The following is a 19737-nucleotide window of genomic DNA, read 5'->3' as shown; positions in this document are numbered from 1 at the left end:
CACCCCATATACTCACACATATACTTGCACACACGTGCGCGTGCGCGCACACACACACATACTTTCTCACCCCACACACTTACACTTTCATCACTGCACTTGCACACAGTCTCACCCTCACAACCTCTCCCACACTTACACACATATACTCTCTGGCACAAACATATAGCTCTAGGCCAGTCTGGCCACCTTTTGATGGGAAAGCCCTGGGAAGGACTTAATTGTTCCTAACAGACTAGTGTTAGGACCCAGGAAAGGCCAGAGTGGGATGGATATAAATAGAGGAGAACAAAGTTTGAGGCCCGCTGACATCACTCTGGCTCTCCACCCAAAGCCACGGGCTGGACTCTGGGCCAACGAGGTGTGGCGGAGCTCAGCTGCGGAGGGAGGCAGCACACACATCACCAAGCTCCAAGCTACGGGCTGAGCTCTGGGCTCTGAGCTCTGACTTGAGACTTGAGACGGGAGACAAGTGCCCACCAGTCCCAGGACCAGGACACAGACTCTTGAGCCCACAGAGGTCCTGGCCTGCCCGGCAACAGCCAGAGGCTTGGGGACTCTGGTGGAGCTGAGAAGGAGTGCTTACCCAACCCAGCACTGCATCTAGCCTTCAGGTCCCTGAAGACTCCACTTCGGAGAGGACAATCGTCCCAACTGCTCTCAGGCACTGTACATCACAGACTTTAGGGGACTTTGTGGCCAGAAACCTGTGATGAAGATGTCCTTGTCCCCAGGAGGCAGGAGGTAGAGAAGTTCCCCGCAGGCTGTGGGGGAATCCCACTGCCTGGTTCCCACCATGAAGGAGCTTCCAGCGCTGTCTTGCCACTGGGTCTGGCTATTCTGGTCCTTCTGTGGCTTCCAGGTAATGCCCTAGGCCGCCAAAGCAGCTGGGATACGCATCTTCGGGAGAATGTCCTGGCACTCATCCTGTGATCTTTCCTTGCAGGTGTGTGGCACGCAGCCCAGAGCCCAGGAGCATCCAGGTAAGCCCCCCCCCCCCCGTCTCCCTTCCCCACCGCTGTTCGCTGTTCGCTTTTCTCCTTGCCTTTGTGGGGGTACACCAGAAATTACTTGTTTAACCCCTTGATGGGATCCTCGTCCCTAGAAAATACACTCTGTCCTTTTGAGACGACAGCCCTGGTGTGACCATTGTCTACAGGCTGCTGGTCTCTGTCCCAGCTGCTTCCTGCTCCAGGTCAGGTGTTTTCTTCTAATTAAGGAGACATGCTCTTCAGAATAGAGTTACTCTTTCAACGTCACCCTTGTGCCTCTTCTCCCTGGTGCCTCCAGCATCACCGCTGGGAGCTGCCCTCCTGAGTGTCCTGGATACCACCAAGTGGCACTCGCCACTTGCGCTGAACATGCACGGAGGGGGTGAAGGGGCGGGTCGCCATTGGGACATTTGCCTTTGGCTGTTGTGACTCCCTTTTTTAGAAGCAGGAGGGTGACACTTGCTGGAAGGATGGATCCCAGCCCTGTTATAGATAAGAGGGGTGCCACTCTACAGTGGGGATGGGTGGGAAGGGGCTTCCTGCCTGCTTGTGGCAGGTTCTCCGGGAATGAGGTTATTACTGAAGGTTCAGAGGCGAAGGGTAAGAACGTCTAGCCCATTTCTGGAAAAGCCTGGTGGGTCAGAGTAAGGAAGCCGGTGACTCAGAGCTCAGGGAGATTGGGATTCCCAGCAGAACCGATCAGTTGCCTCTAAATGGGAATCCTGCCCCGTTGGGGCTCACGAGCCAACATGATGAACAAGGTGAAGGGCCACAGAGAGGGTATGGATCTGGAGAAGGTTCCCGGAAGCTGTGTGAGGGAAAGTTCTCCCTCCCTGCTGAGACTGGGGGTTGCCCATACCAAAGGGCGTCGTCGTTGGTCAGTCAAACCTGGAACCGTGTGTGTTGCTGGTTCGAGAGAAGAAGGCTCCAGGGGCTTTTTCTAGAATTCGGCCTTTGACTTAGTTTCCACACACATGCGCACAACCATACGTGTCTGCACATACTTATATGTGTACACACCCGTACTCCCACACGCGAGCTAGCGTTCTGGACTCTATAAATGCCAGTGGTGTGGGTTCCGCTTCGTTCTGTACGGAAGGCTCACTCCTGACCTGATGCCGCCTGAGCCAAGTGTCTTCTGGTCGAGCATCCTTAATAGAGCACTAGCAGCCATTCAGCCCAGTCAACTTTCGTGCACCACAGACAAAGAAGGCGAAGATGTAACCTAAGGATGTCCAAAGGCCAGGCCAGGGAGCCTAGGTGCCTCTCAGTGTCCTGTTATCTGGGACAGCTATCCAGAGAGGGCTTCCTTTAGGTCCCAATCCCCATCCTCATCCTTAATACTTCGTTTGTCCTCCCCCTGCCTCCTCCTCTCCTGTCTCCCCCTAACCTTTTATTTTCCTTTTCCCTCCTTCCTTCCTCCCTTCTATTTCTGTTCTTTGTTTGTTTTATCCCCTCCACCCCGCTTCCTCAATGCCTCCCCCAACCTTTCTTACATTTTGGATTTTTGGCTACACTCACTTTCTATAATATTTAGCCTTCTCTGCAAGGCCATGTTGGATTTCTCCTCCTGTGGAGGAGAAACCCCCAATGGGGACTTTAGGAAAACCTGATCTCTGCCATGCCCCCTCCACTCCCACTCCTACCTCCCCATCCCCACCACGAGAGCTCCAGACCAGCACCGAGTTGATATATGAGCCAAGGGACTGTCCAGACATGGAGAATGGGAGTCAGGGTGGGTTGTCATTCGACAAGGACGTGAGTGGACTTGGGTTGCCTAAAGGGGCTTAAGAAAAACATAGAGCCAGCCCCCTGGTTCGCCCCCTAGTGTCACCTGCCCACACTTACCTGTGTCACCTGCCAGCCAGCAAGAAGCCTTTAGCTGGAGTGGTTGGTTCAAGCTCACAGGAATGAGAGGGATTTAGGGGAACTGACACCTAGGGGTCACCAGCAAGCACATGGATGGGGTGTGGGAGGCCCTGATAGAGCTGTTAAGTGCTTATATTGCCTCATCCTGGCTCCAACCCTGTGCCTTCTGCACGAGGCAGAGCTCAGAAAACAGTCACCAACCATCTTCCACATCCTGTCTGTGAAAAGAAAGGAAAGTCCCGGGCCAAGGTCACCTGCATTTTCAGCCAACTATGTTTAGGTGAACCCAGGTCACCAGACGGCTCCTGGATTCTTGTATGTATGCCTTAAGTGCACTCTCTGTTTTCGAAGTCTCGAAATGGTGTGAGGCCCTTTGGCATGCTGACACCTTCCCAGTTTCCCTGTGACTGCGATCGTGGGCTGTCACCGCAGCAGAATTATAGTAGCTGCAGTTGCAAGGGACCTTAGAGACCATTTACCAAGTTCCCACTTGATGGGGAAACCAGGAGTGGAAGCTGTGTGGCGGGGATCCAGGGAGGAGACTGACCCCCACACTTATCTGAGACCCTCTCACAGCTCAGGGCCGGACTCACAGCCTTCTGCTCCCCCAGGACGACCTAGGAAGCTCCGGGGTTGGTAGAACCAAACCCATAAATGGCGTTCGCCAAGATTGCAGGCCACTTTGTAAAAGTTTATAAACATGCCCTTTTATAGATGATGTTTGTAACAAGGCACTGGAAACTTGGGGAAAATAGCAAGCTGTGTCGTTACCTAGCTTCCTTCCAGACCATCAGGACTGCTGACTCCAGTCCAGCAGGCTTCAAGGCACTACCCAGCATGCAAAGCAGGCAATGGCAGTCGCTGTAATTTGGTGTTATTTACATGGCAGCTTATGAAGGACTTCTGTAACCCCGCCGGGCCACACCAGGAATCCCATTCTCTATCTTTGGATGGTCAGCCAAATAGAATGTGTGTTCACAATGGAGTTTTTAAAAGAAAGCTTTGGGGGTTGAGGATTTAGCTCAGTGGTAGAGCGCTGGCCTAGCAAGCGCAAAGCCCTGGGTTCGGTCCTCAGCTGCGAGAAAAAAAAAAAAAAAGAAAGCTTTGTGTGTGTGTGTGTGTGTGTGTGTGTGTGTGTGTGTGTATGTGTGTTTGCCTACGCGTGTATCTGTTCACCTGGATCCTGCAGAAGTCAGAAGAGGGCATCAGATCCCCTGGGACTACAGTTATAGGTAGTCGTGAACTGCTGGGTGGGTTGCTAAGAATCGAACCCAGGTCCTTATGCAAGAGCAGGTAGTGCCTTAACCACTGGGCCATCTCTTCAGCCCCCATAATGCATTTAAAAAAAGAAGGAAAAAACCTCCAATGTTTGTTCCGTATCAAATACATGGAAATAGAGCAAGTAGAGATTCTTCTGGAGGATGCTAGATTTATAAATAGACTTTATGTGTATAATTACATTCTGTGGTCATTCTATGTTTATGTTTAATTATATCCCGTTTAGTTGTTCTTATACTCTATCATTCATTCTACCTATATAGTTATGCTTTTAATTACTAACATTTAAAATGGGAGTCTGCGAATGCAAAACCTGAATTTCACACGCACGCGCGCGCGCGCACGCATGCACACAGAAGGGTTGTAATTTGACTCAGTAGACACAGGACACAGAAGAAGAGATGAACCCTCTCTCCTCCCCGATCACCTCCAATGATCAGGTTGACACACAGTGGCTGGTCACCAGGTCACCAGGATGAGGACTTGGAGTCAGGAAACTTCTGTAAGGGGAACAGAGATCAGATTAGAAAGAGGCGGCTATGAAAAAACATGGCAAACGGTATTCCAGACAGCAGGGGCAACAGGCAGGCAACATCCTTCAGGGACATGAACTTTGGGGTTAGATGGCAGGGAGGGACTAACTCCCCGTCCCCTGGTCCCTACAGGCTTTTGGTGTCCTGTTAGCAGAGTCCAAAGGAGCATTCCCTAAGGGAGGCCGCTGACCACATAGGAACTAGGCTGGGAAGGGGAGAGACGGATTAGAGATATGGAGGCCTTGAATGGCAGTGCTCATCTCTCTTCCTCCCCCCTTTCTCCTCAAATGGGCTTGATATAGGGTTGATGGGACAATGAACCCCGAAGAACTGGCTTCTAACTGTGATGTCGACTAAAACCTTCCCCCAACCCCTCCCCTTCCAGCTGCTTTCTCACCCCCCTCCATCTGTCTCTCCTGTCCTTCCTCTCTTCTTCCTTTGTCACCGTCCTTCTCTTCTCTCTGTCTGCCCCATGCACTGTTTCCTGTCCCTGAAGTCATGTTACTGGCATCCCTGTGGGAGCCTGAGAAAGCCCCAGGACTGTAACGGGTTTGTCACCTTTGTGATTGGAGAACAGTCCTCGATTGTCATTCCCCACCCGCACAGAAGAACAGGGCTGTCTTGCTCTTACGAAACTTTGAGTGACATGGGTCATCCCACCCTGAAGGGTGTTTAGGGACCTGTGGGCTGAGTCTAGCCCTTCTTATTAACACCGCACGAATTTAATTAAAAACAAAGCAAAAAAAAAACAAACCCTAATTTGGCAATATCAGTACTTGGGGGAAATTTCCAAATCGAATTGAAAACATCTGTATTTCTGACTTATCTTTCAAAAGTGGGACACCTGAATCAGCAGAATGGTGAATGCTTATCACATCGGCACTCAGAGGCAGAGGCGGAGGCAGGAGATTTTGAGTTCATAGTCAGCCTGGCCCACCAAGGGAGGCCATCTCTGGGAAGGAATAATTACCCATCTCTCAGCATTCCTTAGATGCCTGTGGTCCTTCGTCTAGGGATGGGGGTCCTGTGAGATTTTCCCTTCCATGTTGGTGTGTCCATTGCTGTTGGGCCTTGTTCAGGTCTTGCTTGTACAACCATGCTATTGAGAAACCATGGCTGAAGCTTCCTGGTCATTGCTAGGAGACCTCACGTCAGATTTCTTGGTGCTCTGACTCTAGGAAATTTCCGGTTTCTCTTCTGAGATGTTCCCTGAGCCCGAAGTGTAAGGAGTTGTATCTCAGCTATAGCAACTGGGACCAGGCACCCCAGGGCCATTTGCTCTTTGCCTTCGGGCTAGTGGTGGTTGTCTGCTGCAAAGAGAAGTGTCTTTGAAGAACATTAAACGCTTCACTTTATCAAACGGGAAATTGGGAGACCTGGTGATTCCCGGGGAACCTTCACACAGGATGACACTAGTCTGTTCTGGGGGCCCGAGAAGCTGGCTGCCACTGCTTGCTTGCACTTCCTGCTCTAACACTGTGTAGACTGATCCCTGTGTGCTGGCTCTCTGTGTGTCTCTGTGTTGGCTCTCCCGTCCAGCCACCTGGCTTGTTAGGCACCTGGAATCTTCCTTCTTGGAACTCGCCCGAGCCCACACTGCTTCCCCAAGGAGTAGCCCTGACTTCTGTGTGCAGACAGATTCCTATAGTGAGAGGACGCTGGGAACAGCGCAGGGACTTTGTCCTGTCTAGAGGTTCAGGCCAACATCATGGCGACTGTATTGACGAAGCTCAAGTGTCTTGTCCCATCTCCTTCGCATGGCTTGTTGTTTTGGGAGGGGACTCCATAGCTTTCCCAGCTAGCCTTTCTGCCCAGACGTAGCTGTAGCCCTGTTCATTAGAAATGGTAGAAGGGTCACTGTGTCCACGTGGCTTACCGTGGCAGAGGTGGATTCTGAAGACCCAACAGCTGTTCTTTGTTTAATAGATGTTCTTGCTGCTTCCGACTTTTTCCGACATGAATTGGATAAAAAGCTTAGGAGGGATTTTAAAACTGGATATTCTCAGTTCTAGGGGCCAAAAAAAAAATATTAAAGGTTGAAAATGAAGACTTTGGATTTTTGCCTTTCCGAGTTCCGGCATCTCACAGCCGGAGACTGCCCGACACTGCTTCCTGCCTGCGAGTGTCAGTTAGGCCTTAGTCAGTTTCTTTATGGTGGAGGACTTTTTCTGTTCTTCACTTGCATTCCGGAGTTGTGTGGGGACACGAAGGGGACCAGAGGAAACTGTGAAGATTAACATCGCCAACTTGACAGGACTCAGAATCCGCCAGGAGGCAGGCCTCCGGGCATGCAAGTGGAGAGTTATCTAGATGAGGTTAATTGGGGTAGGGAAACTCTCGGTCACGGTCACGGATGGATCTCCACCGTCCTAATAAAACACTCCCACCAAAAGCAATACAAGGGAAGAAAGGGTTTATCTGGTTTACATTTCCAGTTCACCGTCCATCACTGAGGGAAGCCAGCCGGAAATCAAGCAGGGATAAAAGCAGAAACTGCAGAGGACTCTGGTCCCTGGCTTGTTCTTTGGTACAAGCTCTTCCTCTATAGCCCAGTATATGTTGCCGCCTCCAGTGAGCCAGGCTCCCCCATAACAATTAGCCGTTAAGACGCTCCCCCACAGACATGCCTGATCTGCTCTAGACAAATCAGTCAACGGAGGCTTTTCTCTCAGATGATGCTGGGCTGTGTCGAGACAATAGAGGTAACTGGAACACGAATCATGGGCAGTACCATCCTCTGGACTGGGAATCCTAGGCTCACTGAAAAGAGGGAAGTGAGCGGAGAACCAGCCTTCACTTCTCGCTGCTTTCTGACTCTGGACAAACGGTTAACAGCTGCCTCAGACCCCACCGTGATGAACTGCAGCCTCAAAGTGAGCCAGGAGAAACCCTTCCTGGAATTAATTGCTTCTGTCCAGGCGTTTTATCCCAGCAGCGTGTAAAGTAATTAAGACACAACCTGGCAAACGGTGCCAGCGATCTGAACTTCGAGAGATGAGGTATTTGGTGCTCAGTAAGGTGGAGTACTTTAGCTGTCATCCTGGATTGTAATGTGATCGCTGACCCAAGACTATGCCTGGGGCCACTGTGATTTTTGAAGGTGGGACCTCACAATGTTTTGTCAAGGAAAGCATGTCAGAGGGTGGGAGAACAGGATGTAACGGCAATAGGACTCTTCTTTTGTCTCTTCTTGTTTTGTCCTCCTTCCATCCATCTTTCCTTTCTCCTCCTCTGTCTCCTCCCCCTCCCCCTCCCCCCCCTCCTCCTCCTTCTGAGACAGGGTCTCTCTACGCAGCCCTGGCTGTCCTGGGACTCACTATTTAGATCAAGCTGGCCTCAAACTCAGAGATTCATTTGCTGCTGCCTCCCGAGGCTAAGATTAAAGGTGTGTGTGTGTGTGTGTGTGTGTGTGTGTGTGTGTGTGTGTGTGTGTGTGTCTTAGAGTCAATTTTCTCCTTCTGCTGTGGGATCTGGGGATTGGACTTAGATCATCAGGCTTGTCTAGAAAGCTCTCTTACCTGCCGACTTATCTTGTCAAGCTGGTGTGTTTTTTTTATTGTTGCTGCTTTTCCCCAATGATACCAATTAAAGAACACTGTAAGCCTATTATAGCTGCACACATCCCTAATTCTAGTCCTTGAGAGGTAGGGACAGGAGGATGACAGATCTGGGGCCAGCTTGGGCTAATAAGCAAGCATACCCATTGTCAACAAACAAAACCACAGGGGTGTGTGTGTGTGTGTGTGTGTGTGTGTGTGTGTGTGTTGCTGGGCATTGAGCCCAGGGCTTTTCGCACCCTAGGCAAGCCTTCTACCAGAAAACTCCGGACACAGCTGTTTTAAACACTGCTCTGTCAACCCGTGCACACCATTCTTCACGACTGCTTCAGCCGCACCCCAGCTCACTTCACACACGCTCTGATTATCTAGCCAACTGTCTCCTCGGATGAGCAGCCTGCCGTTTGATCCTGTGGAAACATTCCACGACAACTTCTTTTGTATACAGGTCTTTGATCAAACATTTGAGAACCCTCATGAGGATAAATTCCTAGGAGCGGACTTAACTTCATCAGAGAGAAAGTGCCCTTAACCTCAGCAGAGACTTAGCCAAACAGTTCTCTAGAGAGGCTGAACTGGTATGGACTCCCTCTGAACCTCTGCAGGACTGACTGGCCTCACACATCTGGCCTCTTGGTTGCCATTCCAACAGCAGAAGTCTGGCAGACTGTCCACCATAGTCTTTACAAGCCGGGGACCATGTGCAAAGTTGGGAGAGTGAGGTGCTCTATGACTAAAAGCAATGCATTTCTTTGCCTTTGACTCTTACTATGTCTAAGCTTTCTGTAGGTTTCCTTGATAACATTTCTCTTTTTCTCCTTCCTTCCTTCCTTCCTCCCTCCCTCCCTCCCTTCCTCCCTTCAATCTCTCCTGATTTCGTTTCCTTCCCTTCTTCCTTCTGTCCCTCCTGTCCTCCCTCCCTTCCTTTTATCTTTGGTTCCCTCCTGCCTTCCCTCCCTCCTTCCCTTCCTTGCTTCATTGCTTACTTCCTTCTGTCCTTCTCTCCTTTCTCTGCTGTCTAAGCACTGAAGCCAGATCCTCATGCATTTTATGTGAATACTCTTCCACTGACCCATACACCTATCCCACGAGAAGTTTATTAATGCAGTAAATTGAATACATCTAAAAACAGAAACCGGGGCTGGGGATTTAGCTCAGTGGTAGAGCGCTTACCCAGCTCCGAAAAAAAGAACCAAAAAAAAAAAAAAAAACAAAAAAACAAACAAACAAACAAAAAAAAAACAGAAACCAACGAGTTTCTGTCATAGATATACTGTGTGGACGCTGCCTCACAGTATGGTTCTGTTTCCTATATAGAAGTTTACTAGAAAATTAGCTAATTTATTAGAAAATTAGCTAAATGTAAAAACCTCAGAGCACTTTTATTTCTCTATCTAGCTATTTGAATCAGGGTCTTGTGCGGCTCAGGTTGACCTCGAACTCATTATATCCTGGAGGCTGGCTCTGAACTTCTAATCCTCCCACCTCCCGAGAGGGAGGGAAGGACGTGTCGGAGTGGTGGAGATGAGGGAGAACTTGAGTGAGGGAGAACGGCAAAGAGTGTTCCCTAAACCTTCATTACATACAGGCACAAGGCACGGGCCACTGCATATGGCTCACCCTTGTTCCTGTTGATTTTTGAGACGGGATTTCTCTGTGTGTATCCCTGGATGTCCTGGAAACTCTCTCTGTAGACCAGGCTGGCCTGGAATTTACAGAGATCCCCCTGCCTCTGCTTCCCAAACGGAAACGAAAGCTGTGTACCATCCTGTAGCACTGAATTGGTTAAGCCGCTTTGGCTCCTGTGTAGGCAGTGCTCATGCCGCACCTGCCCCAGTGCTCTCTGGATTCTCGAATAAAGACTCACACACAGACCAACTAATTTTGATGTGCCTTGACTAGCTCAGTGGCTGGTCACTTCTAAACCTCCCCTGGGCTACTATGCACTCCCCTCCAGTATTCCTGGCTTAATACCTTCTAAGTCTATATTTTATTTTTGTTCCCCTGTTACCTTCGTGAGAGCCACCCCCCAGCCCCCACCCCTCAACAGGGCCACATTCCTTTTCCACCAACATTGCTTGATGGTTTCTCCCGGCAGCTCTTAAATCTGATTCTCCTCTCCTCCCTCTTGCCCTCAGTCCATTGGCTGCGCAATCTAAAAGCCCCGCCTCTATCTCTCTCTGCCCAGCCATTGGCTGTACCGCAATTCTTTATTACCAATCGAAGCCAGTCAGGGGGCGCGGTCTGGAAGCTTGGCTTTTGGGAGTGCAATTAAGACAAAAGCGTTAGAACCAATTCCCAACACCATCCCACCGGCTTCTAGTGCAGCTTTTGTGTTACACTCATTTTGATCCGTCTGAACCTACCAGTGATGTAGGAACTTATTTCTCCCCAGACGCCCAATGACTTCAATACCTGTGGTGAACAAATCTTTGATTTAGAATGCCACTTTTATCATAAGCCCATTTTCTATATGCAGAGGAGCCACTTGTGGCCCCTTCTCCTACTGAACGTCTGCCCATATGCGTGGTACCCAACGCCTCTCACTGCAACCTCCCTGCTTGTCCCCAGCTCCCCTCAAGACCTCTGCAGCCTTCAGCGTACAGCTGAGCAGCATCTTTGGTCCCCTCCCCTTCTTGACGCCCCAGGTCCTCTTATTTCTTCTTGGCTATGGCTATTCTTGTTTGTTTTTTTATTTTTATATTTATGTATTGGGGAGTGTGGGGTGTGTGTGTGTGTGTGTGCACGTGCGCGCGCGGACTTCGGAGGACTTTGGGTGTCTCCTTTATTCTCTCATGTTTGGCCCAATCGTCTGGTCTATGAGCTTCCAAGATCCCTCTCTGCCTACCCGGCACTGGGATCACCACCCTAACTTGCCAAGCATTTACTACCACACCTGGTTTCGGGTGGGTCTGGGTGGGTCTGGGTGAGTCTGGGTGGGTCTGGGTGGTAGGATAACTACTTAGACATACCTGTCAATTTGCCAACTGAGCCACATCCCCAGCCCTCCAGCAGGAATTTCACTTCTCCGCTTTACAAATCAGGGAAGGATATGCTATCTTGCGGGGCTCCTGTTAGAAGACACAGGGGAGTGTTTGTCAAGCACCTCTGTGATGCCTGGAGAGGCATTGCTGTTAGCACCTACCTCTTGTAAAGTCATTTGAAACCTTGTTTCATTTTGCGGCCCAATTATATCGGATGTTTTCTCTGAAGCCAATCCAAGAAGCATCCAGATAATAGGTATTTCTATCTTTCCCCTCCACTAATGGGCAGCTGCCTTGTACCTAAAGACGCTGGGCTTTTGTTCTCCTGAGTTAGGAGGCGTCTCTCCCTATTTGTCCTGTCCCATATAATTAAGAAACTAGCCATCGATTTCTATTTTAAAGTGCTGGTTTTTGTTTAACGGGGAGTGTCTATTGAATTTTCCTAATGCCTTTCGGCCAGGTCCATGGGCATCATGACAATTTCACTCCTTTTCAGTTTTCAGGTGCTGGGGTGGCAGCTCCAATCTTCAGTTCCTGCCTCCCTAATTGTGATGTAAACTTTTCCATCCTTTCTCTGCAGGGTTTGAGGTCTTAGCCTCTGCTTCTCATTACTGGCCGCTGGAAAATGTGGAGGGGATCCGGGAGCTTCAGGATACAACTGGAGGTAGACAGGAGACGGAATGCCTGCAGGCGTGGGCGTGGAGCCTGCAGACGTGGGCGTGGAACCTGAGGGTGATGATACCGCCTTCAGGGATAGCCCCTAGGCTGGGGCCGGGGAGCCTGGAGAGAGGGACTCTCTAGGTACCCCAGGACACATTGGAACTGGGGTGATGGAGATGGGCGAGCACTCTTGTTCAGTGATGGTCACTGCTAAGTGCTTTTTTTTTTTTTTTAATGAGACTTTCTACATTATGACAGAAGGGGCAGGGTTTCCTAAACCTTAATGATGTGGAACCTCTTGCTATGGTGTGAGTCTGGGTGAGTGTCTGTGGGTGCACAGAGCTGGTTTGCCACAGCAAGCTGGTGTGAGGTCGGTGCTATGAATCAGGACGAACTTCGACACAGTCTCTTGCTTTAAGGTCACTGAGCAAGGTGTCCCCTGTCTACCAACCACCTAACCACACACCAGCCAGCATCCCCTAAGACGATCTGCCTGGTGCCAGGTCCACAGGAGGCGTCAGGCTCTCTGTCTCCCTGAACTTAGATGATGATACTGGAGAAACCTGGGACAGTTAGGAGCATATCCTGTCCACAAAGAACTCCTTATTAAAGAGTACCAATTCAGGATGAGTTTTGGAGGTTTCCACTTTATTTTTTATATAGGTGTTACTCTTAAGAATGTCAAATGTGGGGGTTGGGGATTTAGCTCAGTGGTAGAGCACTTGCCTAGCAAGTGCAAGGCCCTGGGTTCGGTCCTCAGCTCTGAAAAAAAAGAAAAAGAAAAAAAGAATGTCAAATGTGGACACACACATGGACAGACACACAGAGACACACTGACCACACACACACACACACACACACACACACACACACACACACACTGCCATTGTTCTGTAGATACACAGATCCCGGTGCAAGGCATTCAAAACACTGCTGGTGGCCATGTTGCCCACCCCAGCTCCCTGTCAGCTTCCTCACGGAAACCTCAGCAGAAGTTTCTAAGGTATCTCCTTAAAACTTTGGAGCCCAGAACCAAGTAAGATAGTTCAGTGAACAAAGGTGCTTGCTGCCAAGTTTCATGACTTGAGTTCAATCCTGGGGACCTACGAGCTAAAAGAAATGGATCCTACAGGTTATCCTCCTACGGTGACATGCGTCCCCCAAGGCATACACAAGCCCCATTTTGGAAAATAAAAAAAGAGCTGGCAGTATGGTTCAGCGGATAAAGGTACTTGTTCCCAAGTCTGACAACCACAGTCCAATCTCCAGGACCCACACAATGGGAGGAGGAAATACATTCTCTTCAAGTCGTCCACTGACCTCTAGATACAAGCTGTGTCGTACGAACATGCGTGCATGGGCACACATGCGATAGAGAAGGGTGTATTTTTAAAAGATAAAATAGGGGCTGGGGATTTAGCTCAGTGGTAGAGCGCTTACCTAGGAAGCGCAAGGCCCTGGGTTCGGTCCCCAGCTCCGAAAAAAAAAAAAAAGAACCAAAAAAAAAAAAAGATAAAATATATATGTATATATACATATATGTACACACACACACACACACACACACACACACACATATATATATTATATAAAGTGAATTAAAGCAAAACCCTCCATTCTAGAGCACCAGCTGAGGGCTTGGAGCCAGTTGTGGGCGGGGCCTCTTCGAAGGGCTCTGACTAAGAGGCTCATCCATCCTTCCTGGGCCCTCCCATGTGATAGGATGCTGGTGGCCCCTGCAGCCTGTGTGGCAACCAAGAATTTTCTCCACTCTATTTTAGTAAGGGTGGCAGTACCCTGTGCCAGCTGGTATGTTGGCTCTAGGGAAAACAGAGCATCGTCCTTTGTCAAAATCATTTTTCCCCCTTCGGAAGTCTTTATTCTGAAGCCTCTGAGAGGCAATCCCTTGATTAAGTGGAAGAGCGTTTTAAGGGACCTCAGGACCTCCGTTCCAGGTGTTTCATCCCCTTTCCCCATATGAGCTCACTGTTGCTGATTAAGTGAGAAGCTTAGGGTGTTCTGAAGTCCCACGACACGCGGCAGGGACTGAGTGTGTTGATTTGTGTTGAAATCTTCGATGGCTCCACGCCTAACCCCACCCTGTGCAATGTGGCGCTGGCACTGTGTCTTCCTGTTGGAGCCCCCTCTGTGGTCTGTGTTGCTGAACAGGTGTGGGTCATCATGAGAGCAGCTCCCCAGGATGCAGAGACAGGCTGGGAATCTCTCAGCACCTCTCAAGGTTGGGGACAGCTGGATGGCTCTGGATGCCACCTCCTGGATGTGCAGCCCTTTTGTCTGTGGCCTGAACCCTCTGTTGTCTCGTCCACTGCCATCTCACGCAACCGTTTTCCACAGCGTTTCTCTCTCCTTCATACCACAACCACATTCCCCCCTGTGTCTCCATGCTTCGTACATGGCTGACTTCACCTCTACATCTCTCAACGAAGCATCTGCCTGGGAGTGGAAGCCAGCAAAGTGAGAGCGTTATTTACTAGACTCTGGCCGTGGTCAGCCATGACCCAACTCGGCGGCCATTGGAACTGGCTATTGATTCTCCTGGAGAAACATACAGGGAGTGTGGGGAGGGCCAGAGGGCCAGGAGGAGCCTGTCATCTGTATGCCGTGGTGAGAGATGTGCTGTTTCCGCTCATGTGTCTCACGTCACTCATGCGTTGTCCTCTCTTTTGTCCTTTCACCCAGCGCTGCGAACCCTCAACCTCACTGTGCCTCTCTCCCACAATGCTACCTTTGTCTTTACCAATGACTCTGCCTACTCCAACTTGTCTGCGACCGTAGGTGAGCACCGGGACTTGGTCCTATCAAATTTGGATCCCAGTGACTGTTTAAGAGCTCATCTAGTCTGGTTCCGTGGGACCTGCTCCCTTGGCTGGTAAAGGAATGGGTGGCCAGGTACAAGCGGTGGAAATCCAGAGAGAGAGAGAGAGTGAGCGCGACAGGGCGTTGGGAAAAGCCACGCAGCCTTCCTGATATCCATGTCTGGGATGGGTGGAGGCTCTTCCACATTGTCAGGCTCCTTTTGTGCCCCCCCCCCCCCCAGGAGCTGGGGACTGAACCCAGGGCCTTGCGCTTGCTAGGCAAGCGCTCTACCACTGAGCTAAATCCCCAACCCCTGTCAGGCTCCTTTGAATCAGTCGCTTGATCTCAGAAGCAAAAACAAACACTGCCCAGATCATTTCTAAACATTGAAAATGGATTTTTTCCCCCTCTTTTTGGAGACAAGGTAGATGTAGCCCAGGCTTGCCTCGAATTCTCTATGCAGCTAAGGATGAACTTAAAGTCCCCGCTCCTCTTGCCTCCCCAGGTGCACACCACCATGCTCTGCAGAAATTGGATTTTTTTTATAACACTGTGTTGTGGAGCGGGGTGGGGTGGAGGGCAGTAACCACGCCCAGCTCATGAAAACCCGGAGTAAAACACGCATCCAAAAACTGGTCCCGTAAATATCCCATCAGCATTTCCGCAGCTGCGTTCTGAAAGACACACCCACTCCAGTCACATGATTGTCAGTTAGGTACCCAGAGCCTGTAATTCCCTTGAGCTCGGAGCCGAGGGGAGGGGAGCATTCGATGGGTGTAGAAAGCCTGTTCGAATTGCGCCCGCCTTTCCCTATCTTTTCTTAGCCCAGCACCTGATTTCTTTCTCCACTGTGGGCTGTTTGGCATTTCTAAATGATTTTACTAAGCAAGCAGTCTGGTTTTGGGGCCTGGGCAATCTGACTCAATTATCTTGTGGCTAGTTATCCATTTAGCGAAGTGAGATATAGCTCTCTCATGGCAACCGATGGGATAAGTAGAACCAGAAAGTTTCAACACTAGGGCCCTTGGGGGAAAGGGCCACATGACAGGGAGTGTTGTAGCTAGCCAGTGGTACGTTTGAGCAAAGTCTCTAGATCCTGAAAGTAGACTTGGCCAGGATCCAGAAGGACATACACTGTCACCTCCCTGTTCCTACACAGGTTGTGGCAGTGTCTGTTCTTGTTCATTCTGGTGCATAGCAAGAGCCCCCGACCAATGTTTTGTTTTTGTTTTTGTTTTTGTTTTTGTTTTTGTTTTTTACAATCTTCACTCATCTGTCTGTAAAGCACACAGCACATGACAGACAAAGCATGATAATTGAATGAACTGTGCTGGAGACCCAGGTTTGAGGCTCTCCGGGATTACTGTTGGTAGGTCCTTCTGGGACTTTTAAAATGGCGCTGTGGTTCCTCCCGGGTCTGGACATGGCTCTAAAGCTTAGGCTGTCCACATGGAGACCCCGGAATGCTTCAGTGAGTACCTGGGAAGGATAGGGTTGCTACAGTGCCCTCACACTTAACCAGTGAGTGTGTTCCACTCAGAAGGCTCAGTGTGAGGCCGAGTGGGAGGGACTCTAACAGCAGGAGTATGAGTGTCGTTCAGGGTTCAACAGTTGGCAAACATGTCTGTTACGATATTGTGTCATTAAAACATAGGTTATGCGGACCTGACATTAATAGAAGGTAATAATTTATTCCCTAACACTTAAACCTATGAATCATTCACATCCTCAATATCAATAATTAAGTACTAGTGAGCGAGATTACTATCAGGGAATACTGTGACATTATAAATGCATTATGAGGAGAGATAACGCTGGGCACCCATTTGTAAGTTGCTTGTAAGTCTGATATGTGTCTTTAGTCTTCCAGTGGCAACAGGGGAGCTCACATGTCCTTTTCCTCTCTTAGATATCATGGAAGGGAAGGTGAACAAAAGTATTTACCTCAAGGAGGAGAAGGGGGTGACGTTTCTCTACTACGGCAGGTACAAGTCATCCTGTATTAGCAACCCGGCCCAGTGTGGACCTGAGGGTGAGTTGGGGCTGGGGTTCATGCCACCCTGTTAGTGGCACATGTTTTTTGTTTGTTTGTTTGTTTGTTTGTTTTTTCCTTTTTTCGGAGCTGGGGACTGAACCCAGGGCCTTGCGCTTGCTAGGCAAGCGCTCTACCACTGAGCTAAATTCCCAACCCTAGTGGCACATGTTAACAGAGTCTGTGCATGTGTGTGCATGTGTGTATGTGTGCATGTGTATGTGTGCATGGGTGTGTGCGTGCTTAGTAAGTGTGCCCATACTCTAGAGAAGACATCTGGGGATCCTATTCTATCACTTTCTGCCTTATTCCCTGAGATGGAGTCTCTCACTGACCCTGGAGCTAGGCCGACAGCCCTAAGAATCCTTTAGAAATTCCCCTGCTGTAGCACTGGGGTTCCACGTGCACAATGCTATACCTGGATTTTTTTCTTCTAAATGTGGGTTCCAGACATCTGAACTGAGGTCCTCACACTTGTGCTGTGATTACTGCTGCCCGCTGAATCATGTCCCCAGCCTAAGAGGACAGAGTTCGTGTCAGCTGCAGCATGTGTGAAAGTGTCAGGTACAAGTTAGAAGTTAGAGAGGGGGGAGGAGGGCAGGGTTGCAGCCTGTAGGCCCGTCCCGGAGTCTGAAAGTTAGGACATTGAGTTACAGAGCCAGGAGATCAAAATACTTAACCTTGTAGAAGAATGGGGAACATCCCTGTTTAAAACAGAGCCACTGAGTTATATGTCACTTGGGTTGGGATGGAGCCCGGCCTTTGTGGGAAGGAAATTGATGGGGTGGCTCTCCCAGTGTTATTTCGGTTCTGGGATGCTGATGATGGGTCAGGCCTGGCAGGGTAGGGTGTGCCTGTTAACCCTCAAACCGAGTTCACTTCTTATGTGTTCACTGAGGGTGACTGGATGGTGGCTGGACCTGCTCCAGCCTGTGACCCATGGCTGGAAGTCAAGACAGATGTGTCAAAAAGAAGGCGGGTCCCACCTCTCCCCTTAAGGTCGGGACTTCATGCAGACATAACTGGGCCACATTTGAATCCTTTGGGGACATCTTCCTTTACCATCCAAGCCAGATTCATGTCCTCTTTCTCTTCTCTTCATGACCTATTCACTCAGTTGGCTCCGTCTGTAAGTGTATGGGTGTGGGACCATCCACCAGAGCAGGGGCAACCTGCAGTGGCCACACCCCCTGAAGACCGACTCCTCCCCCAGTAGTCATCAACTGTCAATAATACTTCAGCTGGGGGGTGGTGGTGGAGGGTGGGTGGGACCCGATAAGCCCTTCCCCAGTTTGTGTTGGAACGTTGACTGACTTGGCCTTGGGCAGGCAACCAGAGCCCAGAGCCGCTGTGAGCTTGTGGGGGGTGCTACAACCATGTCAGATCCAGAAGATAGCATTTCACAGCTCTCCTCTCAATCTCCCTGCTCTTAGATTCTTTCTGCCTCCTCTTCTGTGACGTTCCCCATGTCTCGGAAGGGTCCATACAGTTGCTCTACTTAGGGATAAACACTCAATAGCCAGACATTCCCAGCACTTTGAACGCTCACAAATCTCTGTATTAACCACTGCCCACTGCAAAAGGAAGCTTCTCTGACCAGGGTTGGCAGCTGCCCTGGTCTATGGGTTTAAAGATACATACTTAGAAGGCACTTTGATCACGTGTCCGTTCATTAAAGCAACTCCCCTGTAAGGTCTACTCCTTCCCCAGCTATAGGCTGTGGACCAAGTTTACAGGACCAGGTATGAACTCCTTCCTGGGAGGAGGGCAAGGCCTCCCATCCAATTAGAAGCTAGTTGGTTACCTCACAACACACACACCACTATTACGCCCGTGGGCACACCTTGCCTGGCAGGTCAGTATTGTCCCATGTTGGGTCCAGCCACGAATAAGAACAACAATTACTTTTCTTCCCTCGGTGGCATGCATAACCCTCTCCAGCACCATGAAAGCTAGCCAGGAGAGAGGCTTCCCAGTCAGTCCTAGCTTGATTTCTCTCTGCCCTGTCACCAAAGTGTGTGGTGTCTTCGGCAACAGGGTCTTACCGTCTAGTTATGGCGGGCAACCCAGAGAAAGGGCAAGAACTTGTGTTGCCTCAGAAGTCTCTGAGGCCTCCCTGACCAATACATAACTTGCAGGAGGGTATCCGAGATTGGCACTGAGAAGGACCCATATCTTCCGAGAGCCTCGTTGTTCACCTATGCCAGGAACTTCTGTTCAAATTCCTCTTTAAAATTATATATTTTAATTAGCTTACAAGGTAGTGAGTGTTCAGAGGTATTTTTCACACATCTCTAGCTTTCATTAGCTCAGCATCCTCAACCCCGTCCTTCCTTCCCCCGACGCCCCTCCCCCATCCATGCTTAACCCTTTAACCCCCAGCATGCCTCACTCTGCTTTCATAGAACATGCATTCTCCTACCACCTCGTACCTTCAGGCCTCGTCCCCTCCCCTTTCTCACGGGCCCTTTCTGGCTTCTCTACAGGCGCTCCAAATTAAACACACAAATCTAAGACTTCAAAGTGAGGCTCTGTGGATGAGAGAGAACAGGAGACATTGTGTCTTTCTATATCGGGGGTGGGGGTGGGGGGTGGGGGGGTGACCTCACTTAGTATAATGTTTTCCACTTCCCCCCCGATTCTCATGCAAATTTCATGATTTCATTTCTCCTCTAAAGCAGAATAAAATTCATTCGTGTAAAGGTACCGTCTTCCTATTATTCGTTCAGCGGTTGATAGACAGCCAGGCTGGTTTCATTCTCTGGCTATTGTGTAGAGAGGAACCGTGAAAGTGGATGTACAAGTGTCTCTGTGTCCTATGAGTGTGTGTGTGTGTGTGTGTGTGTGTGTCTTGGTGTTTGAACTAACCTACTGTTTGAACTGGTCCCTAGTTCAAATGACATCAAGTTGGGTATTCTCTCTCTGTGTGTCTGTCTCTGTCTGTCTGTCTGTCTGTCTGTCTCTGTCTCTCTGTCTGTCTCTGTCTGTCTGTCTCTATCTCTCTGTCTGTCCATC

At 49.8% G+C, this 19737-nt stretch overlaps 1 protein-coding gene across 4 annotated transcripts in view; it reads left to right on the top strand.

The window, feature by feature from the left end:
• The first annotated feature begins 309 nt into the window (after positions 1-309).
• Adgrd1 (adhesion G protein-coupled receptor D1) overlaps positions 310-19737 on the top strand; it is a 114798-nt gene continuing 95370 nt past the window's right edge. For 2 of the 4 annotated variants that reach the window (XM_001070157.9, XM_039090099.2), the window contains exons 1-5: positions 310-862; positions 947-983; positions 11794-11877; positions 14574-14669; positions 16600-16722. In XM_001070157.9, the coding sequence (XP_001070157.3) occupies positions 797-862; positions 947-983; positions 11794-11877; positions 14574-14669; positions 16600-16722 (406 nt within the window). In that variant the 5' untranslated portion in view covers positions 310-796. The remainder of the gene's footprint in view (positions 863-946; positions 984-11793; positions 11878-14573; positions 14670-16599; positions 16723-19737) is intronic. The other 2 variants (XM_017598511.3, XM_063271783.1) reach the window with 1 other exon arrangement.

The sequence above is a fragment of the Rattus norvegicus genome, chromosome 12, assembly GCF_036323735.1.
Source record: "Rattus norvegicus strain BN/NHsdMcwi chromosome 12, GRCr8, whole genome shotgun sequence".
NCBI classification, from domain to species: Eukaryota; Metazoa; Chordata; class Mammalia; order Rodentia; family Muridae; genus Rattus; species Rattus norvegicus.
Note: the sequence above shows the minus strand (reverse complement) of the source record. Positions and strands in the feature narration are given on the sequence as shown.